This window comes from Polyodon spathula, chromosome 4 (assembly GCF_017654505.1).
Source record: "Polyodon spathula isolate WHYD16114869_AA chromosome 4, ASM1765450v1, whole genome shotgun sequence".
In the NCBI taxonomy this organism is placed as follows: domain Eukaryota; kingdom Metazoa; phylum Chordata; class Actinopteri; order Acipenseriformes; family Polyodontidae; genus Polyodon; species Polyodon spathula.
Window position 1 is genome coordinate 64,762,312 of NC_054537.1, and position 27,793 is coordinate 64,790,104.

General features: G+C 38.1%; 1 protein-coding gene across 2 annotated transcripts; it reads left to right on the top strand.

Moving 5' to 3' along the window:
• The first annotated feature begins 2,737 nt into the window (after window positions 1-2,737).
• On the top strand, window positions 2,738-26,763 carry LOC121314748 (LIM domain-containing protein 1-like). 2 transcript variants are annotated; one of them, XM_041248384.1, is made up of 10 exons: window positions 2,738-3,319; window positions 3,536-5,140; window positions 10,917-11,018; window positions 18,646-18,713; window positions 18,825-18,887; window positions 19,492-19,622; window positions 20,904-20,909; window positions 22,911-22,962; window positions 23,990-24,058; window positions 24,485-26,763. In XM_041248384.1, exons 2-10 carry the CDS (start codon window positions 3,571-3,573, stop codon window positions 24,620-24,622), a joined length of 2,199 nt encoding a protein of 732 aa, XP_041104318.1. In that variant the 5' UTR covers window positions 2,738-3,319; window positions 3,536-3,570; the 3' UTR covers window positions 24,623-26,763. The 2 variants fall into 2 exon arrangements, with proteins under 2 accessions (XP_041104318.1, XP_041104319.1); XM_041248385.1 differs by lacking the exons at window positions 2,738-3,319; window positions 20,904-20,909 and having other exon boundaries at window positions 3,329-5,140.
• The last annotated feature ends 1,030 nt before the right edge of the window (window positions 26,764-27,793 follow it).

Below are 27,793 nucleotides of genomic sequence, written 5' to 3' on the forward strand. Positions count from 1 at the left end.
GACATTTGTTGGTACTTTTCTGGAAAATAATCCAAAAGGAGGGATGTGATCACAAATAATGGCACAGCTGCATAATCTTTGGGGTTTTCAAGAAGATTGGTATACAATATCTGATGAGAAGACTATCATAGTCTATTATATTATATTATATTAAAAATGTTATCAGCGCTGTTTAGTTTGGAATTTACATTAATTGAAATGTGATAATTGGCCAGACACAACTCCTGTTTCAAGTTATAATTTTTTTTTTTTTTTTTGAGTCAGATCAATATCTCATTCCATTGAGGTTCAGGGCTTGCAGCTGGATATCTGTAAGGCATAAAGGAGATGAACTGACTTGCCTCAGATTCAGACCTCACAGTCTAGTCTGCTTTTGTAGCCAGGACCTCCGCTTGGCTTTCAGACCTCTGATTTCGATCAGTTAATATTTTTTTTTTCTTAAAGCCAACTTCTCACTATCTTTGTAACACGTTTCACATAAACAGCTCAGCATGTTTCACAGTGCTTGGCATGGACTGTCTCTGGTAGCTGATTTAAGGGTTGGTTATATTTTATCAAACTATTTCCTGCTTGTGAAAACCAGAGCTGCTTTTTAGAGCACTGGAGAACTTTTGAGATCTATTAAATAATATATATTTTTTGCAGAATTACACGAAAACATAATATGATTAATTATATGCATGTAATGTTTGTTCTCAAAATGATGCTGAATGATTATGTAGGTGTTGCAGTCAAAGTGTGTTATGAAGTCTTGATGGAGGTGTTATGGATGCTTCATTGGGTGCAGTTCAAATAAATTGTTACCAAAACATCACACAAGTTGTAATAAATTGTGATAGTTAAAAGTTTTTGCTGAAGTACTAACTTCAAACTATTTTACAAAGCTTGGATAACCAGGTTGAGGTGTACTGAGGAGTAATACAATTGACATTATGACTTTGAAATTGCTTTTATTCTGTTTTTTAAACATCTGTATCCTGCTGGAAATTGTAGCATCTCTCTGAAACTTCTGTGACCAGAACCACTGGTGTTATATATATATATATATATATATATATATATATATATATATTATATATATATATATATATATATATATATATATATATATATATATATATATATATATATACACACACACACACACATATACAGTGCCGTGAAAAAGTATTTGCCCCCTGTCTGATCTTCTGCATTTTGGCGTACTTTTGACACTGAATGTTATCAGATCTTCAACCAAAATCTAATATTTGATAAAAGTGCCCCTGAGTGAACAAAAAACATACAATTTTGATACTTATTTTATTTATTTATTAAGGGAAGTAATGCAACACCCAATGCCCCCGTGTGAAAAAGTAATCCCTTAGACTCAGTAACTGGTTACGCCACCTTTAGCAGCAATAACTGCATACAAACGCTTCCTGTAGTTATTGATCAGTCTCTCGCAGCGCCATGTATTGGCCCACTCCTTCATGCAGAACTGCTTCAACTCAGTGATATTTATGGGTTTTCGAGCATAAACATAAACTTGTTTCAGGTCCTACCACAACATCTCAATGGGGTTTAGGTCTGGACTTTGACTAGGCCATTCCAAAACTTTTTTTTTTCTTCAACCATTCTGATGTAGACTCGCTTGCGTGTTTCGGATCATTGTCTTGCTGCATGACCCAGCTGCGCTTCAGCTTCAGCTCACGGACGGATGGCCTGACATTCTCCTGTAGAATTCTCTGATACAGAGCAGAATTCATGGTTCCTTCACTGATGGCAAGTCATCCAGGTCCTGATGTAACAAAGCATCCCCAAATCATGACACTACTACCACTATACTTGACCGTTGGTATGAGGTTCTTACTGTGGAATGCAGTGTTTGGTTTTCGCCAGACATAACTGGGTCCATGTTGGCCAAAAAGTTCCACTTTTGACTCATCTGTCCATAGAACATTGTTCCAGAACTCTTGAGAATCATCTAAGTGCTTTTTGACAAACTTGAGACGAGCATTGATGTTCTTCTTAGTGAGCAGTGGTTTCCGCCTTGCTACTCTGCCATGAATCCCATTTTTGCCCAGTGTGTTTCTGATGGTGGAGTCATGAACACTGACCTTAGCTGAGGCGAGAGAGGCCTGCAGATCCCTGGATGTTGTTCTAGGGTTCTTTGTGACTTCCTGGATGATTTTATGCCTTGCTCTTGGAGAGATTTTGGCAGGATGGCCAGTCCTGGGAATATTCACTACTGCCCCAAACTTTCTCCATATGGACAATATGGCTCCGACTGTGGTTTGGTGGAGCCCCAGAGCCTTAGAAATTTTTTTCTCCCAGACTCCCTCTATATACTACTACAACCCTCAAAAAGATCTGACCAAATTCAATGTGAAAAATGTGCAAAAATGCCGAAAATCAGACAGGGGGCAAATACTATATATATATATATATATCTTATCTACGAATATATAGAATATATATTTTTATATATATCCAGTAGATATATATATTATATACATATATGCAATATATATATATCTATATATCGCTGATGCATAGCGACTCTTTCCCTGAGAAAAAAACAAATCAATGACTTCTCCAGTGACCCGTTTCTACATCTTACAAAATACTGTATCCAAAACAGACGCATTTTAATCATGAGCATAACACAAGCGCTCTTGACTGCAGAGGCATTGAGTGTGCAGGTGACGTCTATTACTCCTGCCACTTTAAGGACGAATCCAGCTCTCCCTGCGCGTGCAATGGTCTGCTTTCTTTTGCACTGTGCTCATTCGGTGTATTTTATTTTTAATATTTCCGCTGTAGCCTTTTATATACTCGCATTGGCTTGTTTGTATGACTAATTATCACGTTACTGTGCTTAAGAAGTTTCACTTACAACATAGCACGTTATTATTAGCTGCTGGGTTTTGGGTTGCCAATCGTGTTGGCTACGTACATTTTTTTTTTCTAAAGTTAGGGGCTGCGGCTTCTGCATTGAGCGCCATCAGAGGGCTGGAAGAGGAAAAAGTTGAAACGTAATTAACAGAGCCAGACAGCATCCTGCTGGGAGCAGAGTTACTTGTGCGAACACGGCGGTCACGTTTTGTTTTTGAGAACTTTTCATCACTGGGATATACAAATCAACAGGGATTACAAAAAAGCAACACTCTTCCCACACAACACGATACGGAATTGAGTTTCTGTACTTCAGTGTTACTGTTGGTTTGGATATCTTGTGCTCTTAAGATTTGTGGAAGTGCAGAAACTAGAGGGAACTAATGTTGGTGTTTGCTACTCCTGTTGTTTTTCAGTTAGAAAATATCTATATATAAATACGGTAAGCCACAATTAATAAATAAACAGTTATTTGTGTATTTTATTATTATTATTTTTCTAATTTATTATGAGCTATATTTTAAACATCAATGAGAAACATTGACGTGGTTTAATTAGCCAGGCTGTATCTCTGAGCTCTCGTGGCATTTGACCGGAGGCGACTGTGAAACTCATTCGTTGCCTACATTACATTACATTTTTTTTTGAACTCGCATAGAACTTTGCCTACACGACCTAAAAGAAAAACTCAAGATGGATAAATACGACGATATAGGGCTGGAGGCTAGTAAATTTATTGAGGATCTCAATATGTATGAAGCATCCAGAGATGGACTGTTCAGAACAAGAAGAGAGGCGGGCAACAATGCTGACTTTGAAGAAACCAGAAAAGTTTTTGCCTCCAAAATGACCAAAATCCATTTGCAAAAACAGCAAGAGGAAATGGCAAACAATAATCTAGGCCCAGCCGTAGCCGCATCTGGAAGGGTTAACAGAGGGGTTGTTGGTGGTCACAACATGCTGAGCAGAGCTTCAGACAACGCGGTATTATATACCAACAGGCCACCTATCAATAGTAACATCAGACTGGCTGGTGAAGCCGCTGCCAAACCGCCAATATTGTCAGGACCCATGTCTGGTAATGCCAACGCAAACCAGCACCTTTATGATCTGCAGAAACTGAACAGATACCCACAGCAAGAGGTCTCAGTCAGCAGGGGTCCCATCAATGGAAACAGTTATGAGATCAAGAAGGTTGGGGAACATCCTTTGAAGCTACAAACAGGCCCAGGGTCCAGCTGGGGTGGGTCACACAATCGGTTTCCCAGCCAAGATGACCTGGCAGCTGCAAGCCCTGTCTTTACTGACCCGAACCCACAGTACCAACAGCAGCAATACAGAGCCACTGCATCCTTTGAGCAGAAGCCACTTGGTCAGAGGTCTGCTTCATTTTCCAATACTCTCTCCCCATTGCTGCCATCATTCACTGCTCCATCTTTTAACCAAACACAGGGACTGCCTCACCAGAGATCTCTATCTTTCTCTACCCCCTCCTCCACTGCATCTTCCCAGAGCTATCCTATCCAAACAGATGGACCCGCCCAACCAAGCTGGACAAGGACCACAGCTCCGGACATGAGAAATACAGGTAGCCCAGAAACTGAGCCTCCAGCCCCAGACAGTCCTGTTAAACCCAACACGGACTACAACTACCACTATTGTCAGCAGCAGAAACCACACCAACCCAGCCAGCAACCTGCCAATACAAGGTCCAGTCCTGGAGTAGCTTATTCTGTTCCAGGTGACTCCAGAAGACCTGGAGGTGAGCTTTATGACTTCAAACAAAATGGGCAGCAGCTCCAGGGTCCAAGATCCCCCACTTTTCCATATCGAGTAATCCCTACCAGCCCAAACTGCCAGGTTTCCTCCAACAACCCCTCAGTGCGCTCCGAACAAGTTCCCCCTGCCACCACCGGCAATGGAGGTGGCTTTGGCGATGCAAGCAGTCTGCCACTTTTCACACAATCCAGCTCCAGAAGCTATACCCAGGGTCAGGCTCCGAGCAGCCAGCTGGCCACTGCTGTCCCGGTCAGCTCAGCTTTTGACAATCCTCCTTCGCAGCCACCAAGCCATTCCCAGCAGGGATCTTCCTGTGACATCTCCACTCAGGAAACCTCCAGCCCCCCCAGGGTGGTCAAACTGCCCTGTCCAACTCTCCTTATACAGCCGGAGCAGGGGCCGTCTGCTGCCGAAATAAAATTAGAAGCTCTTACGAAGCGCTTGGAACAAGAGATGGATGCCCAGCCAAAGGCGGATTACTTTGGTAAGGACTTTGGGTTGCAATTCTTACATTTTTAATATTTAGTTTTGCCGCAAACTACCTCTTTACTGTAGTGCTATATTTTCAGGCTCTTCCGCTACATAGATAGTTAGAGATTAGCTGTTTTTGAAGGGGCATTTTGTTTCTTTTTTTAGGTTTTGCAAATGTAGTTTGACCTTGAGTGCATGCTGTGCTCCACTTGGATCAAGTGGCATGCAGTGTGGTGTTCCCTGCTTTCACTTCAGTGTGTTCAGTTTTTACAATAACCTGTCCAGCAGCCACAGTTAATCCAGATTTTTCTGTTGCTGTTTCTTTAATTAGTGATGGTGAATTAGGTTCTTAACTAGGCTGCTAAAGTTTTGGGTGTTGTAGATATACTGCTGTACAATAAATAATAGCTTCTATTAGGCTGGTCGCTAATTATTGTCATCCCAATAGACCATTACATTCCATCCATGCTCTTGTTCCACAGTCATGCCAGAAATACTGTAGTCTATATTGTTTTACAGACAATACAGTTAAAGATCTGGCTTCTGTGTTGTATGTGCACTGGAAAGCTGCTTTACATGTTTAAAGGTTAAGTAGCTTGAAGTGGCATTTTATTTTTTCTCTTTCCCTTAATTTTTTTATGATGATTACCATAATTGAGTGGATGTGGGGTGTGTTTCTCCTGTATTGATTTGAATGATGTGTCTCTGGATTTGAATCAACCTGGTATTATCCGAGCCTATAGAATCACATGATGGGATGAACTTTCAACTCTGCTGACTTGTGGCCTGTATGATTTTGTAGTGGTCAACTTGTGCATAATGTAGTTTGGCAGAAACTTGTTTTTTTAAAGTAAGTTTTTATTATATTAATAATAATAATAATAATAATAATAATAATAATAATAATAGTCGTCATTTAGCAAATGCTTTTATCCAATGCGATTTATAGAGATTAGGAGGTGAACTGTGCAGCAGCAACAGCGGCTGCAGGGTCATTTACAATAGGACCTTGGTTTTTTACGTCTCGTCCGAAGGACAGAGCACAAGGAGGTAAGTGACTTGCTCATTATCATGCACCGTGAGTCCATGGCTGAGCTGGGATTGAAGCCAGAACCTACTGGTAACAAGCCCCTTTCTTTAAATACTGGACCACCAAATATCACAAAGGCAGTATCATTTATTAATTTAGGAATGTATTTAAAAATGATTCTGACCTAGTAGCACAAGATATATACTACACATGTACAAGAGCACTCTAGGCAAGAAATTTAATGTTTTGCTGTTTTTCTGTACAAGATGTTGGGGGAAATGTCCAGTACATGGTAATAAAAACAATTGGGCCTCCGGCTAGCATTGGGATAATTCAGAAATGCAATCTTTTTGCTGAGTTTACACATATTTTCTCAGAGCTGTTTGCAAGTGTCTGAAATGGACCTGAACATGCCAGTACGCAGTACCCCACTGGTATATTCCAAAATGTTCCAGCCACCAGTTAAGTAATATACAAGATTTATATTTAGTACATTGTATTTTGGAATTACATTTGACACTTTTGGTGATGTCAGTACATGAACATTTTTGATTAATTTCAAGCAAAGTTTGGTATATGCAGTAGAGACCCGTACAAGAACGTACAAATTCTATTTTAACATTGTATCCTTATTTTGATCATATAGTCATAGTGTAGTGTTATTCCATGGGCTTAGCCAGTACTTGGTTTGGTAAAGGAATTTATTTTTGTTTATAACAGAGAGTGCTCCGTACAGTTCAATAAATGCAGATCAGCCAATGAATAAAATGTTCAGCAACAATTTAAGTTAGTGTGTACTGTAAACGAACAGCAAACAATGAGGTGAATACTCTAAATAACAAATGCAGTGTTGCCATCTGCCCTTTTGTCCTTGTAAAACTTGTGCTAACCAAACGTCCTGGTGTTTGAGTTTCCGTCACATTGGCGTGTGTTTTTTTCAAGGCCTGTCAAATGGGTCTTCCATCAATGTTTAAGGGGAATCGCCCCCACCTCTCTCTCCCGGAAAAGATGCAGGTATGAACATGAACAAATTATAACATTTCTGAGCCTACAGTATTTTCCAAAACGAATTCCCCACAAAATGTCATCTCATTGTATTCCAGAATTTCATATAGTGACATTTTATTATTCATATTGCACTATAGCATATAAGCTATAGTCAATGCTGTTTATGCAAAGGCAATATGTAAGCAGTTCTACATTGTTTCATATACAACGGCTGAATCAAAATTCTTGGTGAATCTGTACCACAGTTCAGTATTCGTTCCAAAGCAAGCCACCCCAACACAGCAAGAAAATTGTAGTGAGCCCCTACAATTTAGGACAAACCCTGTAGACTTGACGGTGATAAGAAGACTGTCTTTAATGTGGATGTACAGTGAGACCTTCCCTTTTGAGTAGCATGTGAAAAACTCAATTCCACACAGAAACTTCTGGGAAAATAAACTGAAACCCAGAAAATGCTCCACTGGGATGTTAAATAATGTATGAAATGTGTATCTAGTGTGACCCTCGCATGGAGGCGTGGGCTGTGGTTTAGCTCTGTGGCTGTCTAGTACTATACTGTAGCTGACACTGGGACTGAGGAGAGTTCCTGTACAGAATATCAGACCCATTGGACACAAAAACAGTGTATAGAATTTGGCTGTGCAAGGGCAGTAGAATTATCTGGCTAGGTATTATGTATTTCAGCTCTGGAGGCCTAGGTTAGTATATGGCTCCATTCACATGTGTAGTTAGTTTGTTGGTCTCGACCTAGTCATCATTTCATTTGTGAATCTCTGCTTCACACCCAGGACTGACTGGCAGTAGGTGGACTTTGAATAATGGGAAGCTGTTCTTCCTTTGCCTTTCATGATTTTTTATTTTTTTCAAACACATAAAAGCAAATACAGTAGGACGTTAGGAATGTGGCACGGAATCTGATTAAAGGAAGTTTGAAACTTGTCAGTTTTTATCTTTTGGCTTCTAGTTTGCAGGCTTCTTCACAAAAAGGGTGATTGACATAAGCAATAATAAATTATCCATAGCCACAAGCTATATTTATGAAACGCGGGGGGTCGTCTTTTTGATAGACACTTTTCTATTGCTTCCAGTAGTTTAACCAGAGCTGGAGGCAGCTCCTGCCTGTGACTGCTCCAAGTTTACCTTTTTGTTTATTGTCTTCTTGTCAGCCAAGCCTCCGTGTGGATCCCTGAGTCCAAAGGCTGCTTGGCTGTGGCAAGATTTCCCATGGGTTTTAGTTTTCTGTATTAACACAAAGTTCAGTACTGATGCAGGCTTACTGCAGATGCTCTTTTCAGGTCAAGGAAGAAACACAGCACAGGAACTGTTTTTTTTTTTTTTTTCCATTAATGTCAAGTCCACCTTAAAATAGTTTGCTTTAACTGCTGTAAAATACTGTACTCCAGAATAATTATTTGTGTTTCCAGTTAACTAAGTGGTTGTTTAGTCTGTAACTGTGTATAACTAAGTGAAAGTATTGTTTATGTATCTACAGTGTGTGTGTGAGATTATATATATATATATATATATATATATATATATATATATATATATATATATATATATATATATTATATATATATACATTACACACACACACACAGACATACATTGAGTATTATCCATCATAATCTCTCAGAAACCGTTGAGGGCTTTATTAGATCCACTGGGTATTTCCTTCATTTTTTGGTATATAACTGTGTTCTTGTTATCATGCACTGCAAATTAACTATATAACGGCAGTCATTTTATAAGCAATGTTTCTCGTGTTCCTGTCTAAATTGTATGGAAGATCAAAATCCATATACATGATCCCCTCACATCCAAACTTAACAATGTGAGAGCTTGCCTGTTGTTGAGGCGCAAGTCACGTGGTTGTTTGTACAGCAGTAAACCTGTGAGAGAGTTTCTGTGATAAAAGCTGTATTTCAGAAGCCACACTTGCCACCTCTTTTATCCATAATGGAAAAACCTTGTGACATAAAGGTGTAAGATTATTGAATGCTTTTACAGACTTAGCATGTTTTCCTTTCTGGCTGACCCCAGACAAATGGTTTAGGTCATGGGTAAATGCACTGAAGATGTAGGCAGCGGCTGTCCACTTGATGTTACAGAGTTCTGAAAGAACAGGGCCCCCTTTGTTTTTAGTGGTGTAAAACCTTCCTCAGAATATGCAGAGCTGTATGTAGTTGCAATACAGCTTGTCATGAGCTCCGGGGAGGGACTGGGCTGAGCAGGGAAAAACACTGCAGTGTAACAGAGTTGGGCCTTGGCAGTAACTGATTTCACCATGAAGCAAGATTAATGCTTTAGCAACCAGGCTTTTTGGCTTGTTTTATTAAAAACATACATAGCTTTTTTGTTCAAATAAATAAATAAATAAATAAAAACATTTTTATGATAATTTCAACACACAACAGTGTGTCAATTATATTATAAATGCTTTTATTCTACTTATAAATGACTAAATATTGGAAAAAGTGGAAGAAAAATAGTCAAGCACACCCCAGCTGTTTGTGTATGTGGAGTGTCCAGTCAGCCCGGAATGTTAGTCATCCAATCAGATTACAGTTTTTTTTTTTTTTTTTTTTTCAAATCCCATTTTTATTAAACAAAAAAACATTTGTTGTTGCCCAAGAAAAAGCAGTTTACCATGTCTCTTATGGTATGTGGCTCTTGTAAGTATTTAGAATTGTAGTTGTATGCACACTGGCTAGTAATACATATTCACTTGTGAGGGCACATTTCTATGGTTTGGTGTTACCCTTTTATTAACACTGTTTTAAATTTATAATCTAAGCTTTGCCCCCTGATTTGTGTCTGCCATTTAAAACAAAATCTCTTACATTTTTCAAGTGCTGGGTTACTATGCAAATCAAAGTGGAGACAAATCTGACACAGCCATCCAGTGCAGCTGAGCTATTTTGATTATGTCTCTTGAGTGAGGACTGAGTCCATGACCTCTCACTTTGATTGTGCCTGGACACTCGAGTGAGGACTGAGTCCATGACCTCTCACTTTGGCTACAGTACATGTAGCTTCTTTTGCAAGGAACGTTATACTGTAATAAAGTAAGCTGGGTTTGAATTCCTAAAACCACTGCCTGCCATGCCAAATTGGATGACATTTCCCTGTAATAAGGTCTTGATTCGTCATACTTTGATAATTTCCAGGATTTTATGGGTTTATGGTATTGAATGTCGGCCTTTTCCCAACACACCTCTGTAAAGCTAATTGGCAAAGAGAAAACGGCACACTTGGCATGTGCCACGTTGCAGTGGTCTCATGGCATGTTGATTCACAGTTGCGGAGTCCACCGAGAGAGGGCTACCTGAAATGCTTGTGATTTCCCTTTTCAACTGATGCATTTTAACCCAGTACATTTGGGCCCAGTGTACTGTAAGCTTTGATCCAGCTTAGTAATATTGTGCATGGCGCCTGTAGTGTATGCTTGCCCTGTTTGTCAAATGAATGAACCCCTTCTGTTGTATTTTGATCTGTGATTAATTGCTGGCATCATTGTTATATTATACATGGTTTGTTGAGATGCTCTTGTAAACATAACGGATATCTTCTGAACTATGAATCTTTCTCTAGGGTATGCCTCCCCATTCCCTTTCAGTTGATAATATAAATAAATTGTAGGATCTCAAGGCTTCATTGAAACCAAGAAGATTTTGATGACTTTTCTGTGTCTATTGGAGACGTACTGAAGAGGTACAGTATTAAACTGTTTGGTATGGTTGCTTTACAGGGACCTGTGTGAAGTGTAACAAAGGAGTCTATGGAGCGAAGCAGGCGTGCCAGGCCATGGGGAATCTGTACCACGACGTTTGCTTCACCTGCAGTGCCTGCAGTGAGTATTGCACACTGGCATTTGATTCTTGTCTTTTTATTCTTTATGTATGTAATGTGAAATTAGATGATGGACATTTCAGCCCATGTTTTCCACATGTATCAAATCCTATGTATGTCATTTTTCTTAATTTGCATTTTGTTTTTATTTAACGTGAGCAGCATCTTTTAAACGGCTTTGGTGCTCCATACTCTGTGTAGCATTATACTGTAGATGTGAATAATAATAAGAGGATATGGTTTAAAGGTGGCATAACATTGCACGAGTGTGTGTGTGAGAGAGTGTATGTTCTCTCTTTAATCTTTACAGCATGACAAAATTGATTAAAGGGTGCTGATCTTGGAGTGGAGTCAAAGTAAGAAAAACGCAAGTCTCCAGCTGTTTTCAATGAGCAGATTTAGACATGGGATGGCTGGAATACTAGATGAAGACACACACAGGGCATTGTACTACACAACTGTACCTAGATATGTACACATACTTTATTTTAAACATCTTAGTAAAATTCCTCTTTTTGCTATGTAATTCTTATTTGTGTTTAACAAACAAACAAAAAAATGCTATGTTTGTAATTGTACTTATTATGTATATGTGCCTCTGTGGCTTGTATCCCATGATTCCTTTCCCTATGAAAGTGTGGAACCTCCAGTGTTTTTCTTACTCTATGGTGGAGTCTCAGTAGTTGAGCCATGGAGAGGTTCAAGTTAAAATGTCTGTCAGCTGTCAGGATTCTACCCTGTCTACCTGTTTTACAACTTTCTCTGAGCTATATTTAAAAGCAAGTGATTAGTTTCAGGGTGGAGTACAGCTCCCTGTTTTGAGATTTTAAAAAAAGCAAACAAAAAAAAAAAAAAAAAAACAGGTGGTGAGGAGTGGAAACTGTATTTATGAGCAAGTTAGTATTTTTGTTTGTGTGTATGAGACTAATCTATAAAAACAAAATATTCCCACAAAGGCAGTAATTGCTGACAAAAATGGCACTGTTTAAACGCTTTTTAAAGATAATATCCTTTGGCCTTTGCTTGGAGTATCTACCAATTATATATTTTTGTATCTGACAGTTAACCTACAACATGATGCTTTTTGAAGAGACTGTTTTTCCTTATTAGTTTGCCCTATGGAACTTGTAGGATTCTCCCTTGGGTGCCACAGGTCAACAAACGCAGGATGTATTTAAAAAATATGTTTTTGCGGTTTGAGGTTTAACACCTACCTCTCTGCATTGGACACTCGGGTAACTTTCAATATTAGATCATTTCTAACATGCTCCCAGCTCTCGTTGGTCTCGCTCTGCTGATGGAAACAAACAGGACTACATTAAGACGCTGTTAACCTGGTTCTACTGGCAGTGGCATAAAGCAGACCTTGTCTTGTAAGTCCTGCACGCCATTTACACTTCTAAAAACAAACTAGCTAGTCATCAACGCAGCTTAAGTACAGGCTGCATCGTTTTGAAACTGAACAACTGTCGACTTGTAGGATTGTTGAAATTGTATTTTAAGAGGCGCAATTGTTGATACTAGACTAAACAAATAGCGAAATTATGTTCTAACTTGATACATTAATATGAATTCTAGTAATACACTACCTGTTAGTGAGATATGTGAAGTATTGTTACACATTTGAACATTGTTGCAAACCAAACAGTCATGACTTTAAGTTCCCTAGATATGTGTGCAGCAGTGTTTTCCCAGGGTGAAATTAGCAACTCCTTCGGCCGTGTTTGGCCTGACTGCTGTACTTTGGGTGCCTAATGTCTGTAACATGAGAGAAGCTATTTTTTTATTTTTTTTCCTTCAGTTGGTGTTCAGTTTTAATTAATGAACTGGAATGTATTCTTCAGAGACAAGTATCAGTTTAGTCCCAGATAATCCTGTGACCTGCCCTGCTGAGCTAATGTTCTTGGGACTGACTTTGGTGGAATGGAATTTAGAAGTCTGGGGAATATTGATGTTGATTTGGAGGGGGGGTGGGGCTGAGGGGATTGTTATCTCAGCTGCAGAGATAAGCAGAGGGGGTGACAATGTGGGCCCCTGTTCCCCTTGTGCGTAGCAGTGGAGGGCACTTCCTTTTCAAATGACCCTGCTACTGATTGGTCTGTTGTTCTCGGAGCGGAAAATTACTTTTTTTTTTGTATCACTACAGAAAATCTTAAAATAAAAAAGGTCAAAAAAAAAACAAAAAACAAAGAAACTGTATGGTCAGGAAATATTTTTATAATGTGTTTGTTCATGTGAAGTAAAACCACACTCTTTTCTAACTTGAATGTGGCCACATAATGCGAAACATTTCTGTCTTGTTTCTCAGCGGCTTGGGTCATATTTTAGCGCAAGTCCAGTATATAACAGTATACAACCAGCAGTGGAGTGCTGAGAACAATAATGGACCTGCTCTTTACTGAAACGGAATTGTTCCTTGCTGGTTTAACACTCATAAAAATAGATTTATTCCTTTAAGTAAATGGGCCTTTTCCCTTGCACTCGTTGCTAAGTAATGGCCAATGGATTTTACAGAATGAATGTCTGCATTACAAAGCTCACACCTTAAGAACCTGTCTCTCTTGTGGCTTGCTATTATTGGTAAAATATGTTGAATATTTTATACACTTATTCGTGGATCTTGATTGGATCGCAATATATAGATATATATAGAAATCGATAGATATATATTATGGACTAGACGAAGACGACTATCTTCAAGCCTGATACTATGTGAATACAATGCTTCATGCCAGATGTAGACACCACAACAATTAGAATGTTTAAAGAATTGCATATTTTCCATACTTGAGGCTAGAGGTGCCAGGTTAAAACATGTGGGCAGTTAGTTTAGTTTTCTGCTATTAAATGTGAAGTAATTTACAAACTAAACTCTGAGGCCACATAAATCATTATAAAAAAGTATTATATGTGCAATATAGTAAATATCAATTACAAAAACCTGTAATTAATCACCTGAGTGTGTGGCAACTTATGTCCTGTTTTAGAGCTTATTTGGAGTATTTAACTACAGTTCTGTATGATTAATAAAAACAAATATTATTAAACGATCATTAACATACTCTGACTAATTGATTAAAAGAAAACATCAAGGTTAAAACACAACGTTTTAAAAAATATGTTTTTGTGGGGTTTTTTGTAAGTGTTTTTTTTTTTTTTTTGAATAATTGAAATTGCAACAATATGGTTTTGTATAAGCGTCACACAGCAATAACTGAAAGTGGAAGAATTGACATCTCAAAGTGATTAGAACAGACTTCAAACTGTAGCCACAATGAGGAGTACATGTCCCTAGAAAGACTTGATCTAGTGTTCATTGACGCCTTGTCGGAGTTGGTTTGTGTGGACTTTTACAAGGTACATTATTAAGGTTTTTTTTTTAACGTATCAGCTTCTTCCTGTATAAATTGCAGCTGCTTGTGATGTATAGAGTTAATTCTGAAACGGTCAGGCTTATGTTAGGGCTATTTATACTTACTGCTGTGTAGCTGGGGGGAGCAGGGAAATCACATATAGGCTTGCTGTATCTATTCTGAAACTTGTATTTTCAAACAGTTGGCTTTATTTTCATCTTGGTTTTCCATCCACTTTACAGCTTGAGAAAAATAATTTTGCAGTGTTTTATAGGCGTTGATGAAATGGAAAGGGAATTTGATATTTTTTATACAGTATAGGCAAGTCAATAAAAGTAAGTAGTGCTCATGTTCAAACAAACCCAGCTTGAAGTGTGTTTGGTGATTTTTAAAAAAAAAAAAAAAAAAAAAAAAAAAAAAAATAATAATTCCTATTGGTTCACACAACCGAATTTATAAATGATTGTGAAAAAGATATGCATAAATTACGTATTTAATAAATACACACATACTGTTGTAAATAAGTGTTTCCCTCCTTTGTGTGGAATGTAATTGTATGGGGTACCAGGTTTAATTTACTCTTATTTTTTTTACGAAATACAGTACAAATTATGCTTTTGTTTTCCAGCTAATTCAAAATGAAAGAATATCTGTTTGCATTTTGAAAGAATATTCAAACCTGAAAAAAAAAAATCACGTTCATCTCGGGAGATCATGTGTTGTACTTGTGTACATTGTCTGGATTGTGTATTGATAATGCTGCACATCTATTGCTGCTTGCAGTGCTGTGCTGTGTGTGACATACATATTAATAGTTAATCTGGTGTATGAGGCACTGTGACAGGTTGGCTTGTGTGTGATTTCGGGTCAGGCAGGAATATGGAGTGGTGAGTGAATTGTGAACACGCTGCTTCCGTGGTTTAATAAATGAACAAATAAACAGGTTGAACAAAACAAAACACTACACACAAAACAAAATGGCACGTTGGCCAAAATAGACCGTGGACAGTGGGCGAACCCCAAAACAAGTGTCTTGTGCGGAAGGGACTCACAAGTAGCATTTGTTATTATTTATTTAATTTCTCCTTTCTCTCTCTCTCTCCTCCTCTGCGAACACCCAACCCAGAGTGAGTAATTTGTGCACCTATACATACACCTGTGCCGGGATTCAATTACTAATTAATCATTCACTTGAATCCCAGCACGTGAACTAATTTGTGCAATACCTGTGCCTAAAACAAATATACATTTGTACAACGCTCATGCTACATAGCTCAATTTATACCCCGTGCACCAATATATATACACCAGCAATAACACAAAAATGCGCACAGGGACCATTGGCACCATTGAAGAAAAGGTCCTGCTGGATACATACTTTAGCACAATCAAAAACCAGCTGACTATTTAACTGTATCGAGTTCCTGTTACAGTACATAAGTAAAAATGCAGTTGAACCAGAGTACCAAATACATTATCTTATAATATGCTTTGTGTTTGTTTGTTTTTTATCTGGTATAGTAAAATAACTCCTGTTCGTACTATCCAAAAATAAGGCAATGTTGATTTACAATGTTATTCAAACCCGTGATTTGAAACTAATTTTGGAAATATGAGAAACCTTCCAAACTCTAATATGAGAAGCAATGTGCTCCCATGGTTAACTATGCATTTTTTTTCTTTTCAGTTTCTGTAAACTTATGAACAGTCTTTAACGAGTCCTTGCCCACTGTCATGAATAAGAGACACTTGCTTCTCCTTCCAAGAATCTTACTAGAAAATGACGTTATAGTGCTGTAGGGAGTTTTACTCAACATCCACACAGGTGTTGGAAACGAAAGAAAAATCTTCCTGCTTTGGTGGAACTTTATGGTTTCCCATTGCACTCTCCACACACACACTGGAACAACATTTTGTTGAGAACGTGTGAGTCAGCGGCATAGGCCTGCAGCAGAGGAGTCAGAACATGCAGATAGCTGAAACAAGCGCACTTATTCAGATATTTGTTTTGATTGCAAATGCATCATTTGTATATTTATAAGTAATCTTTAAAAGCCCCAAGAGATCTCCACTTTAAAATGGATATGGTGCCATTTTTCTCAAGCATGGCTTTAATACTGGGGGTTGCTTTAAACAGCACTGACATTTTAATCTTGTTGTCTGATGCCTTTGTTCTTTTTGTGCATGTTTTCTTTTTGTGCTTTCTCTCAAAAGCCTAATAAAGTGATCCTTGTATGTAAGTTGGAAAAAAGCAGGCAAAATATGACTTTTGCCCTTGGAGGAATATGAAGCTGACCTTGAAAGGTGTGTAATGATTTTAAAATTGTGAGGTCTGTGCAAACTAGCTTGAACCAACTTCAGTTGCAAGCTAACCAGGTACCTAGCTTCCATTCTGTACAACCCAGTGTTCTGCTCCAAATGTGGCATTTCAGTAAGTATCGCTGAGATTGCACATATAGCACCTCCTGACTTTTAAGTTAAAAGCTAGCATTTACTCTTGAAAAATAAGAATGCAAGACCGGTTCTGTGCAGAGCAGCTTGAATGACTCCATGGTTTTTCCACCAAGAAATTAGTTTTTGTTTTTTGCATTGCGGATTATCGGCTGGTCCGGAGCCTTAAGATGCCAATACTGTCGGGTCTTACTAGTTCTTTGGTGTCTCCCGAGTGTCCTGGAAATCCAAACAAACCTCAGGCTTTGAAGTTTTTATCTTCCCACAAAGTTTTCTAAATACTTGTATGACATGTGAGAGGCAGAAAATGCCAAGAAACACAAATGTTCAGATGTCTTTCTTTCCCTGTGGGTAATAGTGAAACAATGGCTTGTTTGAAGAAAATGTCATCCACTAAGTAAGAAAGCAGAACAAATACAGCAGTAAAAAACTAAAAAACAACAAATAAAATAAAGAGGAGAGGGGGGTGCTAACTGTTTATCCACTGACCTGTCTTTGTCGTCTGGTACGAGCACAAACGCCCTCCTCTGGGGCCCTTCCGCCACGTCTTTTAAGCAGGACCTCTGCTGTATGTTCTGGTGGGGTTTTTTTTTCTGTTTGAAATGGAAGACAAAAACTGAATGGCATGAAGGGGTTCAGGTTGAGGTTGAGGTGCACTCACAGAGCTGTTGGGAAGTCATTGGTAGTTACCAGTTATTACATAGTTGCCTTGTATGCTCAATAATCTAAAGTACTACCCTTCTTTCTGTCTGAAAGCCCCTTCATAACAAGCAGAAGTAAGCACACAGCTCTGTTCAATACATAAGCTTACAGTGGAATTCCTATAATACATCTCCCCCCTCTCGCCCCTCATCCCAGATTTCCAGCTTTCATGAAAGCTGTTTTGTGTATAAAAAGGAGAGAATGTGATCAGGAAGGAGGCAGCTATTTGAGTAATTTGGCTGGGTTCACCTTTAGCATTCCACTCCCTTACCCTCAAATTTGAGGAATTCTTTTTTTTTTATTTTTTATTTCCTTTGCTTTCATGAGGATGAATTGGGCCTGTGTACGTGGACTTTCCCAGGGTACATTGAGGCACATCTGTCTTCATTTTTTAGGCAGTGTACCAACAAATGTGGAAAAACATTCAAGTGAAATGTTTTATTTATTTAATTAATTTTGAAGAGCGTGATGATGGCTTGAAATCAAGTGATCGTTTTGTATCTCAAAGCTCACATTCTTGGTACTGCAGTTCACACAACCCAGCAGAAGTGCTCAATCCTATAATCCTATCGTAAAACAGCAAGATGACTTTTTTTTTTTTTTTTTTTTGTATTTGTTGTTCCTGGCAATGGTAGTTTACATAAGTTACACTTCACATTTTTCCATATATGTGGAAAACCGCTTCTCCGTTGATATTAACATTATTTAGCAAGGCTTCTTGAGATCCTGAGGATATAGTGGGATGCCTGTCTGTAGTACATGTATCAATCTGTATGTCTGGAAACTTATTAAATTCCTATGAAATTTAGCATAAGTTAGTGGGAGTATCACATTGTGGGGATGTGGAGTATATCTCTCTGTCTGTATATCCGTCCCTCTTTAATGTCACTTACATTTGTACATGTATCTTGAACACAAGAAGTCAGTCTACATACTGTAAATCAGTAATTCATATATCTGACCATGATAAAAACACTTTTTGCTTACCTAGTGACACACAGGTGTTCATTGGCGATTCTTCTGTTGTTCTGTACATATTGTTGATATACATAATCACCTTTTACCTTTGAACATTGACACGTGGGTTACTGACAGACTTGTTTATTTTGCTTTTCTTCTCAGACAGGCGACTCCGGGGCCGAGCTTTCTATTATGTGTGTGGGAAGGTGTTCTGTGAGGAGGACTTCCTGGTGAGTATGCACTGCAAACCCTTGTTGCAGCTCCTCATCACCCATACTGTAATGCATGTTAACAAACAGGGTTTACACATTAACAACTGTTCTTTCTCTGTTTGTTTGTAGTACTCTGGTTTCCAGCAGTCAGCGGACAAATGTAATGTTTGTGGGCACTTGATAATGGACATGGTAAGTGTCAGACGCCGCAAACTTTTCAGATGCTCTGTTCCTCCTTCTGTTGCCTTCTCCTGCTTGGTCTGCGTTACTGTTATCGCTTTTTCTTGGCTTTCTTGGGTTCCCAGCAGGCCGTTGTTTCTTTACAAGTTAAAGCTGCAGAGCTCACTGTTCAGTATTATACGATTCCTGGGTGACTGTTGACACATTTATACATAGATTACATCCCTGTGCATCCTAACTCCAGGAAAGCCGAAACAAAAAAGGAAACCCATACAGAGCTGGAAAGGATATCTAACATCTCTTATTTGCCTGTTTATTTCCTTATACTTGTTTAATATTGTGTAATGCATGTTATGCAGTGATTCTGCCCATTGAGATGAACACCTTGTTTTGAATGGCTGGGAGGGTGAAAGGGAGCCACTTAAAACATTGTTTCCAATATTATGACCTTTTTGGCGACAGGCCTCCTGGATGCAGTACTCACTACTATGAATGAAGTAGGTGTTCCCTGAGCAGGGCCAGCAGTAAAAAGTTAACTTGGGAGTGGCTGGGTTTCAATGGTCAGGACACTGGTTGGCCTGTATCCTCCCAACTTTGTTTATCTGCTTCTCTGTAGATCCTTCAGGCCCTGGGGAAATCCTATCACCCGGGTTGTTTCCGCTGTGTGATCTGTAACGAGGGGCTGGATGGTGTGCCTTTCACTGTGGACACCGAGAACAAGATCTACTGTGTCCGGGATTACCACAAGTAAGAAATGTGCACACTCGCCCAAGGCTTAGTCAGACTGTATGCTCACAGCTTACAAATTATGTTTTAAATCTGTTTTGTTCAATTATAATTAGGGCTTCTGATTTTCAGTTTTAACCTGATAAAACGCCCCCTATACAAAAAAATAAATAAATTGATGGATAAACGATAAACACCGGAAAAACTGTGGAATTGGTAATCTATTCACTTCGACTTTTACCCTTTTTCAAATAAAAAAATCCTACTACAAAAATAATAATAAATGCATTTCCCTTTGCTGCTGGGCAATGTCCCGCCTTCCTGACTTGTATCTATCATTGCTATTGGAGACTCTTCTTGCGAGATTTAAAACAAGATTGCAGTCAGGATGGAGGCTTGTTTGCGGGTTTTAAAGCTGTATTACAGTTAAGATCCAGAGGATTTAAAACAGAATTGTGGAAGACAGCAAAGGAAAGAAGGTACAACTTAAATGTGCAAGTACTGTCGAGTTACTGTACATATTTTGACACAAATAAATGCTCAAGCATTTTGCAAAGTAACCAGAAACACTAATTTCATACAGTATATCAAAAGTGAAAGCCCCGAAAAAAAAAAAAACAATTTACATAAAACTTGAAAATAGCTAAAAGTAGACACCGAAAAATAAATAAAAAAATAATAAATAATAAAACCCAAAAAGCAGAAGCCCTAATTATAAGACATGTATTATTAGTATTATATAGAGGGCAGGATGATTGCAGTTATGACCTCTCTGTTTGCAAATCCAGATATATTGTTTCTACAGTAAGTGTTCGGTGGTTACTTCTAATTATGGTGAGTGTATTTCTTGCCCACTCACAGGATTTTCAGTTTACTGCCAAACACTTAGAAATTTTATTATAAAAAATTCAGTCTAAATAAAACCCAGACAAAACTGATAGAACAAACAAGAACATGTATTATTTTATGTTTATATAGCATGTGGTTTAAATGATTAGAATGTGAGATCTACACTTTCTGCAGTTAACACTGTAGTTTCTACCAATACTATTGGGGACAGTACTTCTATATGTAATTACACTTGTTCAGAATTAGGGAGGGACAGAAGGTCCTGTGTTTCAATGAATACCTGTGTACTGTATTGTGCTGTACTGACCACGTGTTCAGAATTAGGGAGGGACAGAAGGTCCTGTGTTTCAATGAATACCTGTGTACTGTATTGTGCTGTACTGACCATGTTTGGCTGTGTTTTCCCTCCCATGTGAACACACCCCTCCAATGCATGGTTCTCCTCTTACTCAGATCAAGGTAAACGTCACACCAGGTAGCCTAGCTGTGTCTCCATACCCATTGTAGTGCAGTAGACCTCACCTCCATAATCATCCCTTGAAGACGCAATACAGTCCATTTAGATTGAGCATTTAAAGGATTTACTCCTAGTGAAAAGGTAATCCGTTCTTAATGAATCAAAGTTATGAAAGCTTCACGTCAACTATGTGTTGTCTTGTTTTCTGTTAAAGTATGTCAAATGCTAGGGAGTTTATTTCAATGACTTACAGCAGGATAGACTCGACTGTATGATAAGTAGCCATGCAAATATATCTGCAAATGGAAGCAATTGGTAGGTAAAGGCAAACTGGAGAGGTGTTTAATAAAAAGATAGACAGTAAAACAAAAAATATACCATGTTGGATTTTTTTCTTAATTTTATTTGGCAATATTTATTTGCTACAGCTTCCCCTCAGATCCTGAACTGAACACTGGACCCCTATCTGCCATTCAGCCTTGGGCTTCTCTCAAGCAGAGACTGACAGTTTTGCCACACTGCCTTTATGGCTTTGTGATGCAGACTTTCCCCTTAAAATACTTAATTTGTTGAAAATAAATAAATAAATCAGTCAATAACAACCATACATGAATTCTTTCACTTTCTTCTTTCTGTAGATGATTATTTAAAATGTACTGAGAATGCTCCTATGTTAGTTATAAATATGAATAAAATGAGTGCTTGCAGTTCATTCTTTTTTATATGGTTTCTAGCCTAATTCAAGTACCAAATACAACAGATTAGAAAAGAATAATGGTGTGTGAGTTAGACGTATAATCAAAAATATTCTATAAAATAATTTAAAATGTTCAACAAAATTAAGGCATAAATTTAGCATTTAGCAAAGGCAAACAAAAATCTTCTAATAAGCTATTTCTGCAAAGACTTCCTTTTTATGTTGCTTTTGCATATATTGCCGGAGACATGTCAAGTTCATGGAAATGTAATTTTGTTTTTTAAAAGAAAAATCTATATATAAAAAAATATCTGGGCGGAGTGTTGGTTGCATGGATCAGTTCAATCTCTATAAACTGTAAATTTGGACCATAATTGGACTATAATGAGGGAAAATGTTCGACAAACCTACAGGAAACATGTGTTTTTGCTGTAAACTTGGACGCAGGGACAGGGCAAATCACTGATCGATAAGGCTGAAACTGTTTCTATGACGCACATTTAATGTGACTAGTGACTGTATTGTGAGTTTTTTTGGGCATCACGATAAATAATAAACTTTCATCACTGATGTGCTGCTCTGATGATTATAAACAGTGATGGAATGTAAAGTTTGTGTTTTAAAGCCGATTTCAAGTTCAAGAAGCATTACAATAGAACCTCGCAGCCAAGTGCAACAGAATCAGTCTGTTGTTCACTAATCAGGTCTGAATTTGAAGAGGAGCCAGTGCTAGCTGCCGCTCTGGGGAGTTCTAATCGCCTTAGCTGTAAGGATGTGGTAAAACTGAACATTATTGCAATCAAATCCGAACAGGGGTGCAGAGTGGCTCACCCAGTTGCAGCACTACGGCTTAGAGTGCAGACCCACATTGAGCACTGCATTGGCTTTGCAGTACATATGTTGTAGGGAGTAAAATCAAGTGGGGATAGTTCACCTTATCAGGCTATAGTGACCCCTGTTGGTCAGGAACTACCTTAGACTGAGGGTTATGGCTTCACAATGGGAGCAGAGGTTCCACTCGATAGATAAGAACACCTGCAGGGGTAAAAGTGATACAAAAAAAAAATTACAAAAATGGGTTTGAGTCTAAAAAAACATCAGATAGTGACCAGTGGTTGTGACCCAATTTTGTCTTTTTTTCACTTATTCAAGTTATAGCATACTGTCCTTCCATTTTGAGTTTTTACTGTATAAGCATGATTAAGCTACATCATCTTGCCTGGTCCCAGTTACAATCAATTCAGATGCCGGTATGCATTTCATAAAATAATTCAATTCATAATCCTTTTTTTTGCATTTCTTTAAGAGTCCTTGCACCAAAATGTGCAGCCTGTGGCCAGCCAATCCTGCCCTCGGAGGTAAGTTCCCAGAGTACCCTGTGGTTTCACTCCTAATTGACCAAATTGAGGGTGGAAGAGAGAGTATTGCATCCTTGGTAATGGTGTCCATACTGGATCACAGCTGTCCTGGTAACGTGTATTTATTTTGGAAGTTAATATGTTGTGTGTGTGGTGTCTCAGAAATAGCCTCAGACATGTCTCATAAGGTTAAGCATATTCATTTCCTTCTAGAAAAACTAAAATGAGAGATTATTTCCCTTTGCAGTAGTTTGTATTGTACAAGAAATTTGTATTGTGTAATGTTGTCAGAGTTATGGTTCACACATTTCCAGTGTTTAAATAAACATTAAATGGATCTTGGTATTTTTCTTTACCAAAGCTGTTCAAGGAGTCATTTTTTTTTGTTTACAGAACTGTCCTTGAAAGTGATGTCATTAAAAGTCAATCCACTAGTAACATTAATTCAGGCAGTTAAATGAGTATCTTAATCCCCAAGAATGTGTCCCAGACAAGCCCCATTTCTGTGAGGAAGCTCACTATAAAGAAAGAATGGGCCTTTGACATGCTCTAGAGCGGTTTTCTTTTTTTCCCTCACATCTTCATTGTCATTGTACTGGTAGGATGCTATAGAACAGACTACTGTTCTCGTGTGACAAACAGGAGGAAGAGGAGGGCACAGCTTCATATGAAATGTGATCTTATAACCCTGCTGTTCAATCTGTGTAGCCTGTGTGTTGAATTGCTCTCTCGAATTAGATCTGACTTGTCGCTTGTGGCATCTGTAAGAATAATACAGCACATCTTCCTCTTTTAAATAAAACTTTGTATTAACCAGCACTGTAACTGCAATTAGGTGAGCCCATGATCCCATTCTTCAGAATGTATTTATTTTGAACATAAAATTAGAAACAGCCCAGGCCGCCACGACCTGAGGTATTCATTTGTTATGCAAATTTCCTTCTTCTTCATTTCCGGTATCCTCTTCTAAAGCAGAGAAGATAGTCTCTTATTTCAAGTGAATATCATTCTTCTTTCATCTCTGCAGGGCTCTGACGAAACTATCCGTGTTGTGTCCATGGATAGAAACTATCACGTGGAGTGTTACCACTGTGAGGTTAGTGCAAGCAATTCAGCTTCACTTCTTATTCATGGGCACGAGCCTTGCTATTGTCTGGGGATATAAGGAGGTGTCTGTAGGACATCCTTCAGCACAAGGTATTGAAAAATATCACAATCTGATGGAGAAACCAGTCCTTCTGTCCATGAAACTTCTACATGTACGTAAGATGATATTAGTTACGGGGATCGTGTTTTTCATGATACTAATGGCTCTAAAATGTTAGAAACATTATCACTGGTAATTTTATCATTTCAGTTTATTGGTGTTTTGTTCAAATAAAACACTATACATTTAGAAAGTTTAAACTTCAGCTTCCTCCATGAAATCCCCTCACTCCAAACAACTGTTGCAGAGTTGGGTAAGCTGTACTTGTAGAGTATTGACAGATGGAGCGGTGACGGGTGTGTTTGCTCTCTGCAGGACTGTAAGATGGAGCTGAACGACGAGGAAGGACACCGCTGCTTCCCTCTGAATGGGCATCTGCTTTGCCACTCCTGTCACCTCAAGCACATCGACAGCGAGACACCGCCTTCCTCAGTTTACCAGCATCAGTTCTAGATGTCAGCTCTCCAGCCATTGGATTCAGGCCACATAAACCAGAATGTTTTCCTACATACCTCAAGACTGCACCGCTTTTTCCTTAGCTCAGTGTCTAATCTGCCTTGACTGTAGAGCAGTGGTGGAGGGTGGAGAGAGGGGTGCACTTGCTAAGATAGTTAACCCTTTACCGTATATTGAGTGGTTTACACATCGGATTATTGCTGAAGGATAGATAGCAAGGAAGATGCTAATTTATTTGTTTGAATGAGAACATCAGCTCTCAGCAATAAATTATCAAATGGTTTATTGACACATTTTAAATAAGTTTTCTGTACCATTTTTAAACTCATAGTACAGTATACCATAGAGGTTTAAGAAACAGTAGTAAATTCGGTGCTTTGAATGATATGAAATGAGAAGATTAACTTGATTAAGGTCAATTGCATTGCAGTGGCTTATAATAATAATTATTGATGATTTTTTTGTTGTTGTTGTTTTTGTTTTGCTACACCTCATAAAGGAACAGGCTTGGTCTAAGTGTTCCTCATTGTAGACCTGTAAAGGCATTGATCTGGATTCCAACCATGCACAAGGCCCTTCATCACTGTGATCTTGCACGGCTGGCTGCTCCCATCTCCAGCAGCAGAGCTGTGGAAGCAAATGGCTATCTCTGGTTCCTATGGTGATTTTCCTCAAACAAGACAGAACCCTGCCTTTTAGGATATGCAGCAATAGTATTTGCCTCTTGAGTTTTACAGAAGTTCAGTTTCAAACCCAAATGTAAGAATGAATGTGACCATGACCATGAACTGAAGGAGTATGGAGAGGTCTCCCCTGGTACTATAGTTCAACTCCTCCCAAGGGATACCCTTTGGTTTTGGAAATGTTCTTAGACCAACTCTTGACTTTCACTTTTTCTAGTAAATGCATTTTACGTTTCCTTGTTTTTTTGGAAAGAAACTTTTAACAAATATATTATTCTTCAAACTTGGCGTGTATTTTTACACAAAACTTTAGTAACTTTAATCTCTGAGTGGTGAGTAATTCGTTGGTTTAAGTAGGTAAGAAAAGAAACCTACAGTAAGCTTGGGCTTGGTCAACCACCATTTATAGGTTTGGTCTGTAGCTAATCTCATTCATTTATGATTCCTAGTTGTCATTGCAAAGATGATAAATGAAAAAAAGGCTTGTGTGTTTTATATTTTTTTTATTTTTCCCACTGCTTGGTGTTTTTTTTTGTTTTTGTTTTTTTTCCCCACAGCCCCCACTCTGAGTACTTTTTTGGAGATTTTCAAAAATATATTTTTTTTTTCATTATAATATCATTATTTATTTCTTATTACAATTTAAGAAAAAATAGTAGGCTATTGTAAAAACTGACATCTGCTCTCAGTTGTATGAATGAGAAAGACTAGTACTAAAATGTTAAATAAATGTTGTTTTATTCCATATTTCTGTGATTTGTCCTAAACTGTCTTGTTTTCCTACTTTTTTTTTTTTGTTTCAAAACAGTATTCTCCATTTTGTGTGACTTTGTAGCGACAGCTGAGTGATATATTTTGAAAAATGTGATTTAAAGTGATTTCTGTGAATGCCCAACACATTTTAAAGATGCAGTACACAAGGTTGCTGGCATTTACTAATATAAAGACATTTTGGTTGATCTAACTTGAATAATATAGGTCGATGACAGGCAACTTGAACAGAAGAGCAGTCCCTGAACTCGGTCAAAACATCTTAGTTATCACAAATATCAGAAGAAATGCAGTATTGCAGTTATACAGAAATTAAAATCTACAGTGAAAACCTTCCACAGTGTTTTACATTGGAATTTAACCAATTCATAAATCATGGGAGATGCTTTATCAGTGACAATATACAGTGTAACAATAAAGCAAAATGTTTCTGTGATATGAGGGAGCAAACATTCCTTCTGATGTTTGTCTGAAGTTTGCAAAGATGTTATCAAAATATAAACTGTAATTGTAACGGCTACCGAAGCCTATTCATTTTGAAATGTGTATTTTGAAGTTATGTTTTGGAACAAGTAGAACGCCATCAGATGTTGTATTTGTTAGATTTTTTTCCCCCATTATTATTTGTGACTTCATTGTAGATGGTTTCATTGAAAATGTAAAGAAATAAACACAACAGTCATACATCACGTGTCGGATCATCACTTTAAGCCATAGCGTCATATGACTAGTTTATAGAGTTCCCGATGCTTTCTAGCAATTCACTCACACTCCTTCCACAGATGAGGCCATGTAAAAGCTCTGCAGCTGGTTCTTTTATAATGTTGTCACATTTGGTAGGGGTTATATGATCTTTTACACTTATGTCCATAGCAACATGTCACAGCTCTAAATATTGACAAGTAAAATTTCTGTAAAGGTGTGACTGCGAGTGGTGCTGTAACAAAGACAATGTCCAAACAGGGATTGCTCCCAAAAACGTCAGGGAAATACATCCATGCTTCATGTTGAGAACCAGTGGCTTCTTGTTTCTTTCAGAATAAGTTGTATTAAAATTTATTCGCTTCTGAGCATGTTCTGTTCTTGTTTAACCTCCATCTGGGTTTTCTTAAAGCTCATATTTTGTATGAATCTGGAATGCAGCAAAAAAACGAAAAAGTTAAGGATCTTTTTTACTACTGGATTTAAGATGCCATAAAAGTTTGTTTTACAGTGATTACTGATCCGGTTGGATGTGACTTTGTGAAGAAAACATCCCCAGCTTTTTGCCGATTGACTTTTAGTGCCTGGCCTTCAGAACACCTGACTCCAAAAAAAACCCCCAAAAAAACAATTCTTGCAAAAAAACAGAGCTATATAACTGAAGTTGTACTGTCACGTGTCCTCTATTGTCTTCATGGTAACTCAAGAAAAACATCTTAGGATCATGAATTCAAAGAGATTTCACAAAAACAGGATCCTGGTGTCTGCTTCAGCCTTTTCTTGTGCCTCCTTGTAAAACTGATGTGAGAGTCTAATAACATGCTTTTTTAAAAAAAAATTATAAAGATTGTTAAACTACCAGAAATAGTGTATTTTAGTCTTGGTTGTATTATTTTGTGGTTAATGTTCACTAAATGGTTGTATTTACAATTTATTTCCTGAATTCTTATATTAAGTATAGGGTAGTAATTAATTACCTTACAACGACACATTGTGTCAAAACGCATCATGG

Coding starts and splice junctions, on each gene's coding strand:
- LOC121314748 (XM_041248384.1), top strand. CDS start 3,571: ATGGATAAATACGACGATATAGGGCTGGAGGCTAGTAAATTTATTGAG. Junction 11,019..18,645: donor CTTCACCTGCAGTGCCTGCA/GTGAGTATTGCA, acceptor TTTTCTTCTCAG/ACAGGCGACTCCGGGGCCGA. Junction 24,059..24,484: donor TGGAGTGTTACCACTGTGAG/GTTAGTGCAAGC, acceptor TGCTCTCTGCAG/GACTGTAAGATGGAGCTGAA.